The sequence below is a fragment of the Anneissia japonica genome, unplaced genomic scaffold (assembly GCF_011630105.1).
Source record: "Anneissia japonica isolate Jap-2015-1 unplaced genomic scaffold, ASM1163010v1 scaffold171_len658169_cov177, whole genome shotgun sequence".
NCBI lineage: Eukaryota > Metazoa > Echinodermata > Crinoidea > Comatulida > Comatulidae > Anneissia > Anneissia japonica.
In genome coordinates, this window is record NW_022733907.1 from 477,805 (window position 1) to 490,757 (window position 12,953).

The 12,953-nt window shown below is 32.6% G+C and overlaps 1 protein-coding gene across 3 annotated transcripts in view; it reads right to left on the reverse strand.

Annotated features, from left to right (window-relative positions):
* Positions 1–4,703: 4,703 nt before the first annotated feature.
* LOC117116273 (surfeit locus protein 1-like) overlaps positions 4,704–12,953 on the reverse strand; it is an 8,804-nt gene continuing 554 nt past the window's right edge. For 2 of the 3 annotated variants that reach the window (XM_033260282.1, XM_033260280.1), the window contains exons 2-8: positions 11,230–11,447; positions 10,359–10,550; positions 9,950–10,070; positions 9,356–9,470; positions 8,637–8,718; positions 7,305–7,429; positions 4,704–5,249 (exon numbers count right to left, since the gene is read on the reverse strand). In XM_033260282.1, coding sequence (XP_033116173.1) covers positions 7,345–7,429; positions 8,637–8,718; positions 9,356–9,470; positions 9,950–10,070; positions 10,359–10,550; positions 11,230–11,447 — 813 coding nt within the window. In that variant the 3' untranslated portion in view covers positions 4,704–5,249; positions 7,305–7,344. The remainder of the gene's footprint in view (positions 5,250–7,304; positions 7,430–8,636; positions 8,719–9,355; positions 9,471–9,949; positions 10,071–10,358; positions 10,551–11,229; positions 11,448–12,953) is intronic. The other variant, XM_033260281.1, reaches the window with a different exon arrangement.

Consider the following 12,953-nt stretch of genomic DNA (forward strand, 5'->3'; position numbering starts at 1 on the left):
AACACATATAAATTCTTCAAAATTCTTTTACAAAGAATGCCTGGAAGTTTGTGGAAAAACTTGATTAATGGTCGCCCAAAACTCAGTTCGAGAAAAGGTACAGATAAGTTGAAATTGTTACTAGTTCGTATTATAATATTGATGGTGGTAATCGTGGTATTTAAAAAAAAACCTGACAACCTGTACAGTTGTTTCAGTATGTACCTGAAGCAATAGATTTTTTTTATCTTTTAATAATCATAGAAAGAGGTGATCGATTTATAGTTAGACTTGGCTACCTAACAGTTCTCTAAAGTTCATTCCTGATTTATTGATCCTGACAAACAAAAACCAGGAAACATGTACAGTTGTTTCGGTAAGTACACCTGAAGCAATAGTTTTGTTGTCTCTCTTTTAATACAAAGAGGTGATCGATTTATAGTTAGACTTGGCTCCCAAACAGTTCTCTAAAGTTTGTTGCAGATTTATTGATCCTGACAAACAAAAACCTGGCAACATGTACAATTGTTTTGGTATGTACACTGGTGTACGTACAATCAACATGTCATAGCAACATGGTGATGATTCTTATAGGGCCTGTCTGGCACACAGTGATCTGTTGTCTCATGTACATCATCTGACGACTTTATCATTGCCTGCTGGGTATCAATATGAAGTACACCATGTACACTGCCAGTTAATTAAGGCAAAAGCTGTGGTCTTGCAGTACTGTATGTATTCAACTGGGCTGTCAAATAAGTTCAATAGCAGAACAACCACCTTAACAAAGCAGAGAGAACAAAAATAAAATATAAGTGTACATTTTTATTAAATAAATATGTACATACCACACTATACAGTATCTGTCTCTTATACACATCTAGATGTGTATAAGAGACAGGTATAATATAACGCACCAAACACATATAAATTCTTCAAAATTCTTTTACAAAGAATGCCTGGAAGTTTGTGGAAAAACTTGATTAATGGTCGCCCAAAACTCAGTTCGAGAAAAGGTACAGATAAGTTGAAATTGTTACTAGTTCGTATTATAATATTGATGGTGGTAATCGTGGTATTTAAAAAAAAACCTGACAACCTGTACAGTTGTTTCAGTATGTACCTGAAGCAATAGATTTTTTTTATCTTTTAATAATCATAGAAAGAGGTGATCGATTTATAGTTAGACTTGGCTACCTAACAGTTCTCTAAAGTTCATTCCTGATTTATTGATCCTGACAAACAAAAACCAGGAAACATGTACAGTTGTTTCGGTAAGTACACCTGAAGCAATAGTTTTGTTGTCTCTCTTTTAATACAAAGAGGTGATCGATTTATAGTTAGACTTGGCTCCCAAACAGTTCTCTAAAGTTTGTTGCAGATTTATTGATCCTGACAAACAAAAACCTGGCAACATGTACAATTGTTTTGGTATGTACACTGGTGTACGTACAATCAACATGTCATAGCAACATGGTGATGATTCTTATAGGGCCTGTCTGGCACACAGTGATCTGTTGTCTCATGTACATCATCTGACGACTTTATCATTGCCTGCTGGGTATCAATATGAAGTACACCATGTACACTGCCAGTTAATTAAGGCAAAAGCTGTGGTCTTGCAGTACTGTATGTATTCAACTGGGCTGTCAAATAAGTTCAATAGCAGAACAACCACCTTAACAAAGCAGAGAGAACAAAAATAAAATATAAGTGTACATTTTTATTAAATAAATATGTACATACCACACTATACAGTATCTGTCTCTTATACACATCTAGATGTGTATAAGAGACAGGTATAATATAACGCACCAAACACATATAAATTCTTCAAAATTCTTTTACAAAGAATGCCTGGAAGTTTGTGGAAAAACTTGATTAATGGTCGCCCAAAACTCAGTTCGAGAAAAGGTACAGATAAGTTGAAATTGTTACTAGTTCGTATTATAATATTGATGGTGGTAATCGTGGTATTTAAAAAAAAACCTGACAACCTGTACAGTTGTTTCAGTATGTACCTGAAGCAATAGATTTTTTTTATCTTTTAATAATCATAGAAAGAGGTGATCGATTTATAGTTAGACTTGGCTACCTAACAGTTCTCTAAAGTTCATTCCTGATTTATTGATCCTGACAAACAAAAACCAGGAAACATGTACAGTTGTTTCGGTAAGTACACCTGAAGCAATAGTTTTGTTGTCTCTCTTTTAATACAAAGAGGTGATCGATTTATAGTTAGACTTGGCTCCCAAACAGTTCTCTAAAGTTTGTTGCAGATTTATTGATCCTGACAAACAAAAACCTGGCAACATGTACAATTGTTTTGGTATGTACACTGGTGTACGTACAATCAACATGTCATAGCAACATGGTGATGATTCTTATAGGGCCTGTCTGGCACACAGTGATCTGTTGTCTCATGTACATCATCTGACGACTTTATCATTGCCTGCTGGGTATCAATATGAAGTACACCATGTACACTGCCAGTTAATTAAGGCAAAAGCTGTGGTCTTGCAGTACTGTATGTATTCAACTGGGCTGTCAAATAAGTTCAATAGCAGAACAACCACCTTAACAAAGCAGAGAGAACAAAAATAAAATATAAGTGTACATTTTTATTAAATAAATATGTACATACCACACTATACAGTATCTGTCTCTTATACACATCTAGATGTGTATAAGAGACAGGTATAATATAACGCACCAAACACATATAAATTCTTCAAAATTCTTTTACAAAGAATGCCTGGAAGTTTGTGGAAAAACTTGATTAATGGTCGCCCAAAACTCAGTTCGAGAAAAGGTACAGATAAGTTGAAATTGTTACTAGTTCGTATTATAATATTGATGGTGGTAATCGTGGTATTTAAAAAAAAACCTGACAACCTGTACAGTTGTTTCAGTATGTACCTGAAGCAATAGATTTTTTTTATCTTTTAATAATCATAGAAAGAGGTGATCGATTTATAGTTAGACTTGGCTACCTAACAGTTCTCTAAAGTTCATTCCTGATTTATTGATCCTGACAAACAAAAACCAGGAAACATGTACAGTTGTTTCGGTAAGTACACCTGAAGCAATAGTTTTGTTGTCTCTCTTTTAATACAAAGAGGTGATCGATTTATAGTTAGACTTGGCTCCCAAACAGTTCTCTAAAGTTTGTTGCAGATTTATTGATCCTGACAAACAAAAACCTGGCAACATGTACAATTGTTTTGGTATGTACACTGGTGTACGTACAATCAACATGTCATAGCAACATGGTGATGATTCTTATAGGGCCTGTCTGGCACACAGTGATCTGTTGTCTCATGTACATCATCTGACGACTTTATCATTGCCTGCTGGGTATCAATATGAAGTACACCATGTACACTGCCAGTTAATTAAGGCAAAAGCTGTGGTCTTGCAGTACTGTATGTATTCAACTGGGCTGTCAAATAAGTTCAATAGCAGAACAACCACCTTAACAAAGCAGAGAGAACAAAAATAAAATATAAGTGTACATTTTTATTAAATAAATATGTACATACCACACTATACAGTATCTGTCTCTTATACACATCTAGATGTGTATAAGAGACAGGTATAATATAACGCACCAAACACATATAAATTCTTCAAAATTCTTTTACAAAGAATGCCTGGAAGTTTGTGGAAAAACTTGATTAATGGTCGCCCAAAACTCAGTTCGAGAAAAGGTACAGATAAGTTGAAATTGTTACTAGTTCGTATTATAATATTGATGGTGGTAATCGTGGTATTTAAAAAAAAACCTGACAACCTGTACAGTTGTTTCAGTATGTACCTGAAGCAATAGATTTTTTTTATCTTTTAATAATCATAGAAAGAGGTGATCGATTTATAGTTAGACTTGGCTACCTAACAGTTCTCTAAAGTTCATTCCTGATTTATTGATCCTGACAAACAAAAACCAGGAAACATGTACAGTTGTTTCGGTAAGTACACCTGAAGCAATAGTTTTGTTGTCTCTCTTTTAATACAAAGAGGTGATCGATTTATAGTTAGACTTGGCTCCCAAACAGTTCTCTAAAGTTTGTTGCAGATTTATTGATCCTGACAAACAAAAACCTGGCAACATGTACAATTGTTTTGGTATGTACACTGGTGTACGTACAATCAACATGTCATAGCAACATGGTGATGATTCTTATAGGGCCTGTCTGGCACACAGTGATCTGTTGTCTCATGTACATCATCTGACGACTTTATCATTGCCTGCTGGGTATCAATATGAAGTACACCATGTACACTGCCAGTTAATTAAGGCAAAAGCTGTGGTCTTGCAGTACTGTATGTATTCAACTGGGCTGTCAAATAAGTTCAATAGCAGAACAACCACCTTAACAAAGCAGAGAGAACAAAAATAAAATATAAGTGTACATTTTTATTAAATAAATATGTACATACCACACTATACAGTATCTGTCTCTTATACACATCTAGATGTGTATAAGAGACAGGTATAATATAACGCACCAAACACATATAAATTCTTCAAAATTCTTTTACAAAGAATGCCTGGAAGTTTGTGGAAAAACTTGATTAATGGTCGCCCAAAACTCAGTTCGAGAAAAGGTACAGATAAGTTGAAATTGTTACTAGTTCGTATTATAATATTGATGGTGGTAATCGTGGTATTTAAAAAAAAACCTGACAACCTGTACAGTTGTTTCAGTATGTACCTGAAGCAATAGATTTTTTTTATCTTTTAATAATCATAGAAAGAGGTGATCGATTTATAGTTAGACTTGGCTACCTAACAGTTCTCTAAAGTTCATTCCTGATTTATTGATCCTGACAAACAAAAACCAGGAAACATGTACAGTTGTTTCGGTAAGTACACCTGAAGCAATAGTTTTGTTGTCTCTCTTTTAATACAAAGAGGTGATCGATTTATAGTTAGACTTGGCTCCCAAACAGTTCTCTAAAGTTTGTTGCAGATTTATTGATCCTGACAAACAAAAACCTGGCAACATGTACAATTGTTTTGGTATGTACACTGGTGTACGTACAATCAACATGTCATAGCAACATGGTGATGATTCTTATAGGGCCTGCCTGGCACACAGTGATCTGTTGTCTCATGTACATCATCTGACGACTTTATCATTGCCTGCTGGGTATCAATATGAAGTGCACCATGTACACTGCCAGTTAATTAAGGCAAAAGCTGTGGTCTTGCAGTACTGTATGTATTCAACTGGGCTGTCAAATAAGTTCAATAGCAGAACAACCACCTTAACAAAGCAGAGAGAACAAAAATAAAATATAAGTGTACATTTTTATTAAATAAATATGTACATACCACACTATACAGTATATTGCTTTTTATGTTTGTATACTTTTTTTTTACTGTACTGTAATTTCGTAACAATAATAACGATTAAAACGATGATGGTGATCATAATATTAAAGAGTAAATAAGAACACAGGGAAAAAATAAAAAGAAGAAAAAATTTTAGCCACAGTTGGAAGTCTATATAGTTATGTAAAAGAGTTATAACTGAGAAAATCAGAAGTCTCTAAGTGATAAACATTTAAGTTAAAACAAAAAATAAGAATTGATTGGTTTCATGTAGATAGTACTACTGTATACCACTGATTAATATAAACACTGGTTAATGTATCAATGAATAAACTACTTATAGATGGTATACAGTATAATCAGGTCCATGGTATAATAAAAAGTATTAAATGATAGTAAGCCTAGATTGTGAAAATTACTGTACAAATTTAATGACCAAATAAGCACCATGCACTTATCAAATTTGTTGACACTTTAGTACTGCAATTATTCAATAGAGGCACCTACAAACTACTGAATTTTTCAAATAATACCGTGTTGGCCCATCTGTTATTATTTATTATTTAATTGCTTACTGTTGTGAAAATAGAAAAGCACCTGTGCTGTAATGTTGATGTTAAACGACAAAGGAAAACTGTAAGGCGAGACTTTTTATACTTTGCTTAGCGAACCCGCTGCCTGCCCACCAATAATGATGATTGATTTCGAATAAAAATAAAATTTTACTTTTTGCAAATCAGCACACCTTCCTTAAAAAAAATTAAAATTACAGAAAACACTAGAAGCTTTTCATTGTTTTTATTATGCCCACCACTGCCTTGAAATCTGCAAAAAATAATAATGTATATTTCTTCCTAATTAAATAAATTTAAATCATTTAACCATCCCATTACTACAATGTTTACATTCACCAATAAAATTTCATTTTTATTTTCTCCATCTGGATGTTTTTGGCAAAACTATTTGCTAAATAAAAAAACAGAAGTTTTTTTTAATTTTTATTTTTTCCCCTCCTCCGACAATCTCTAAAAAAATAAGTTCGCGAAACAAGGAATAAATACAAAGTCTTGCCTTATGTCGGATATGAATATGAAAACCTACCACTACTATAATTATTTCTCCAATATTTTTTGATAATAATCAGGGTGTTTTCACAGACAACACTTTTCTTTTTCTAAATATTCCATAATACCAAGATTAATATAAACACTGGTTAATGTATCAATGAATAAACTACTTATAGATGGTATACAGTATAATCAGGTCCATGGTATAATAAAAAGCATTAAATGATAGTAAGCCTAGATTGTGAAAATTACTGTACCAATTTAATGACCAAATAAGCACCATGCACTTATCAAATTTGTTGACACTTTAGTACTGCAATTATTCAATAGAGGCACCTACAAACTACTGAATTTTTCAAATAATACCGTGTTGGCCCATCTGTCATTATTTATTATTTAATTGCTTACAGTTGTGAAAATAGAAAAGCACCTGTGCTGTAATGTTGATGTTAAACGACTGTTTAAAAAAAAACTGTTAGGCAAGACTTTTTTTATACTTTGCTTAGCGAACCCGCTGCCTGCCCACCAATAATGATGATTGATTTCGAATAAAAATAAAATTTTACTTTTTGCAAATTAGCACACCTGCCATAAAAAAAATTAAAATTACAGAAAACACTAGAAGCTTTTCATTGTTTTTATTATGCCCACCACTGCCTTGAAATCTGCAAAAAATAATAATGTATATTTCTTCCTAATTAAATAAATTTAAAGCATTTAACCATCCCATTACTACAATGTTTACATTCACCAATAAAATTTCATTTTTATTTTCTCCATCTTTGCTAAATAAAAAAACAGAAGTTTTTTTTTAATTTTTATTTTTTCCCCTCCTCTGACGATCTCTAAAAAAATAAGTTCGCAAAACAAGGAATAAAAAAGAGTCTTGCCTTATGTCGGATATGAATATGAAAACCTACCACTACTATAATTATTTCTCCAATATTTTTTTGATAATAATCAGGGTGTTTTCACAGACAACACTTTTCTTTTTCTAAATATTCCATAATACCAAAGCAATGTTGTTGCTATGGACAAACTATACCTGAAACAAGAATTAAAGACAAAATAAGAGCAATTTTCTGCTAAATTAAACCTAGAACTGGTAAGTAGAAGAGGTGCAGTTTATAACATGCTGGGTCCATCATTAAGCAAGTAAACAAGTGAGAGTACAGGGTGTTTCATTTTAATAATACATTGTTAGGGCACAATTACTTTAAAAATACATACATAAATATTTTCAACAGTCAATAATAATATAACACAAAAACGAACGATACAAAGGCATGAACATCCACTTTTTATATCTCATACCTGCATTGTAAGTATTATCTCATGCTCCATAAAAATGTTTAGAAAAAATAGAATGTTTAGGTTGATTATGTCCAACAATTCATAAAAATTAAGTGAATTCATCATTAAATATAACACTGAGTGCACTACAACTGGGTAATAAAAACTAACATAGAGTGCACATTATTGTAGGACATATTGTAGAGGGTTCTATATTGAGTGAATAATATATAGAGGGTGCTATATATTATAATAATTTTGGCTCAGTCATCAACAAAGTTGGCAGGTTTACATGGTACCGTCAGCATTTAGTTTATACTGTTACAAAATATAGTCCAGTAACATTCTGTATTTATTTTGAATTCCATCTTAAAATTATAGATAGTGACATAACAGGGGAAGAGTACGGTGGTGACGAATCAAGGGGATGCACCTTCATTCCCCTTCCTTGGATCCACCAATGGTATCTGACACACTATTCCTATTTTATTCTTTGAAATGCATTAACAGAACATTCACCAACTAGGTACCTATTTACATACTTATAGGCTGTCTCTTATACACATCTAGACGTGTATAAGAGACAGCAGGTGTGAACTATATATTATAATAATTTTGGCTCAGTCATCAACAAAGTTGGCAGGTTTACATGGTACCGTCAGCATTCAGTTTATGCTGTTACAAAATATAGTCCAGTAACATTCTGTATTTATTTTGAATTCCATCTTAAAATTATAGATAGTGACATAACAGGGGAAGAGTACGGTGGTGACGAATCAAGGGGATGCACCTTCATTCCCCTTCCTTGGATCCACCAATGGTATCTGACACACTATTCCTATTTTATTCTTTGAAACGCATTAACAGAACATTCACCAACTAGGTACCTATTTACATACTTATAGGTGGAATAAAACAAACACTTTAATACAATTGCTTAAAACTGTTGAAATACATACCATGTTATAATATATTGAAGATGTTCATTACGCAGTTTAACACGTGTCTGACCACCAATTGGCCCTCCAGGAACACTGCTTTCTGCAAGAATATAGAGGAAGAAACTTAAAGAGGCACAAAAATCTTCCCTTAAATTTCATGGCAATAAATAATATATATTTAATAACAGAAATTAAAATCAAACACAAAATGAAAACACTAAAACATCTATACTAAAATTATGGTATATGAGCAATGTATTAAAGTTGTTTTAATAGTTTCCTTGGTTAATACTAGCATGGGGGTAGGCTGGGGGTGCTGCCATGGAGGTGGGGGGATGTTGCAGCCATGGCGGTAAATTAATTGGTTAAAACACTAAAATTAAAACTGTTAGTTCTGCATTCTAAATTTTCGCAGCCTAGGGGCCTCTGACTAGAAGCTATTCTACTTTTAGGTACAGCATATAGAAGAAATGTATAGCTATAATGCTTTTAATTCAATTTATGTTTACCAATAATTTTTGGAATATTGTAAGAAGTCTTGATGTTAATATTTTTCAACATAACATATTTTGCAGAAATGTTTATTATTAGTATTTGTTTGTCCAAAACCCTGAAAAATGGCCACCCTATATTTCATAAAATTTAGATTTGTTGAACTTGTACAACATGTTTTTTAGCATTATCATAAAGAGCATTGTGTGACTTCAAAAGATAAAATTAATATAATAATTACGAACCAAGATCACTGTCAATTAATATAGGCACCGCCCCTACATATGCCGCCATAGCCTCATGATCACGAAAGTGCCAGCGATTATTTTTCTCATCATTATTTGGCATAAATGGTGCTCTCTGTAAATTGAAGAAATAAAATTGAAGCATTAATGGAGATTAGCCCTAAAAGATTGTTGCTCTTTTTTGTCAAAAACTGAATAGAGGAGGGTGGGAACATTTTTTTTTAATTTTTTCGGTATCACAATTTTAAGGTAAAGTTGGTAAAACATCACTAAAAACCACACAGACAGTAATACATGTGGCATGGCACTGACATTTTTATCCAAGGCTGGATAATAAATTCATGATGTCATACATTAATCAAAACACATTTGATTAATCCTTATTCACAATTACAGTTAAATACAATGGCATACAAATTTATTGAAAAAATTTAGTACAGTATATCAAATCAAAAGGTAAATTAAGCACTAAATTGTATTAGTCCAAATTTGATCAAAACTCAATCCTTGTTTCTTGGAAGATAATTTTTTTTTTTTTATATTAATATTAATTTACTGTATCTATGACTACTTTAGAATTGTATAACAAATTACCTTTTCGGTTGACCTGACAACACCGACCACCTCCACCTCATCAAATATCTGTCCACATGACCTTGTTTCTGGGTTTACTCGATTCCGGGGAACCCACCCTCGATTCACCAAAATTGTTGTCCTAATTTTTTTTTTAAATGCCATAGAATTCAGTTAATAATAATCAATCATTCACATGAACATTATGTACATTTATTATTTCTCAGATGATTTTTTTCCCTAACATCAAACTTCACACTGTATGTAATCCAGTTAAATGTTACAATGTTAAATCCATTCACATAGCAAGCAGCTAATATTAGCATTGTTCCCTCAAAATTTGCAGGCAAATATCTATTTGAAAAGGGATATAGTGAATAATGATAGCCATTGGTGACATTTAAGAATATTCATGCAACAATTAACATACCCTAATTCTGTGCAATGAAATGGAGTAATCACTTGTACTCCAGATTCACCCTGAGAAGAAAATATTCCCCCTCCTGGGTTCTCACTTGCTGTGCAATTCAGCTGCCTCGGCATCAAGTACACCTCACTAGAATGATCAAATGTACCTCTTACTTTCACTCTGCAATACTCCAACTCTTTCAGTTCTGCATGGCTGAAAATGATAACAGGTAATGAATTTAATGGGAAAACGAAAAGGTTTCCTCAACATCATGGAGCAGATGGGAGGAAATGTAAGTAAATATTAGTAGCATATATACTGATTTATCACAAAATATATAATGTATATCATAATAATTATACCAAATTTAAATATACCTATAATTAAGATTTCTAGCTTGTGTCAAGCAAAGGCAGATCCAAAATTGTTCAAAGGAGAGTGGAGTTCCAACATTTTCAGAATAGATAAGTGGGTAGTGCTTATTTTAATACATAATATCAATATGCATTGAAATGTTTAAATTTAGTGACAAAATTGGGGGGGGGTGTCCACCCCACAGGATTGGCATCTGACAAGAATATCTCTGTTGTTCGTGTGCAATAATTGTATTTGTTGGATGCATAGGAACAAAAAAAAACCCAAAAAACAATATAATAATCTACACAATAGTGTGTGGAGCACAAACTATGAGGTCTCTTTGTGAAAAGTAAACAGGAAGCTTAGTTGTATCGGTGTGTCTACTGATGAGAAAGAACCGTTCTTAAGAGCAGTTGTTTTTTAAGAATGGTTCTCTGCGGCATTTGAAACAGGGCCCACAAAAAAGAACCACTCTTTTTGGTGTCCAAAATATAATCAACAAAGAGTCATCAAATAATACAATTATTATGTTTACTTGAAAGGCAGGGGAACAGGTGTAGCTGTAGTTTTTGCCTGCAATTCTTCAATTAGGCCTAGCTTCCACTTTCTCCTTTGAACTTGCCATGTCCCCAAGCAAAACGTTATAACAGGAATACCAAGCAGTAAATTCCCATATGTTGGCTGACCCTTGCCACTGGATTTACTTTCTTTCGAATAGCATCGGCCACCATGGGATCGCATGTTTACAGCTACCTAGGAAACAAAATATCATATAGAAAACGCAACCAAAAATATTGTTTAAATTATTGAATATGATAATACAGCACTATTATTGAATAAGAATGATTATGAATTCATAAAAGTATGACATTAGTAGAGGACCTGACTGAGATTTATGCACTTCATTTAGGAGAGAATATCTCAACTGTTATGACTAATATGAACCCTAGAAACAACATGGGATGTGTGCCAAAATCCCTATCCGAGAGGAACAGCCCGAAAATGATCACACCCATTTTTAAATCGCCACGCCCCTTTTTCCACCTGGCATCGTGACGACACGACTGTGGTACTCTATGGGATCACCATACAATTTGTGTATTATGTCAAATAATAAAATAAAATAATAATATACACAGAGATAAACGAGAAAACATTAAAAATACAAAACAAAAATAAATTCTTATATTAATATTATATAATTATTAACCAATTATCTAATTGTTACTCAATTTGATGTAATAATTAATGTTATTATATTTATATATTTATATTTGTAGTGCAATTTGAATTGTGATGTAATTTAATTAAGGTGTTTTTTATTTTAATATATATATTTTTATTTTTAATATCGAGTCCCAATGTTGAACGTAGACCCCCTCCCCCAACCAACTACCCAAAAAAAAAAAAAAAATATCAAGCAGTAAAAACACGACAGATCTTTTAAATGACAAACAAAATCTGGTACAGGATCTTCAGACCTGAATGCAGTGAAATTGGGGGGGGGGAGGTGTTTTGATGGGGCCCGAAGGTGTAGTGCGAATTGATTATCTGGTGAAGCCTGCTAGGTCGCAAAATAATGTTATATTTGGTGATACTACTTAACCATGATTTCAGGCGCTAATAATACAGTTTTGCATTCTGCTGTAAAACGATTAACACATTATTTAAAACTTACACAATTATTCAACACTAACATATATTATTCTTTGATGATCGGACTTTCATAAAATCCACTTATATTAATTATCCATATATATATGGTTTCTAATTAAGTTAACCATTAATTAGGATTTAGGAAACCATCAAAGAATGTGTTAGTGTTGAATATATTGTAAGTTTTAAATAATTTCTCATATATTGTTCTTTAAACAGCTGTGTGGTTAAACGCTTGTAACTTCATAAGGAAATATCCTATTTGAATGATTATTTTACTATTTTATAGCTATTATTTTACTCTCTAACACTGTATTAATAACTCAAAATCGAATTTTGCTACGAGTGACTGGTTTGGCTTGTCTTTGCCACATATTCTATGATGATCTGACTTTCATAAAATCCAATTTTATTAATTATCCATATATACAGTATATGGTTTCTAATTAAGTTAACCATTAATTAGGATTTAGGAAACCATCAAAGAATGTGTTAGTGTTGAATATATTGTAAGTTTTAAATAATTTGGTAAATGTTTTCACAGCCGGATGCTAAACCGTGTTTACGCAGCGCCGATTTCTTGCTTCAGACATTTTTTCAATG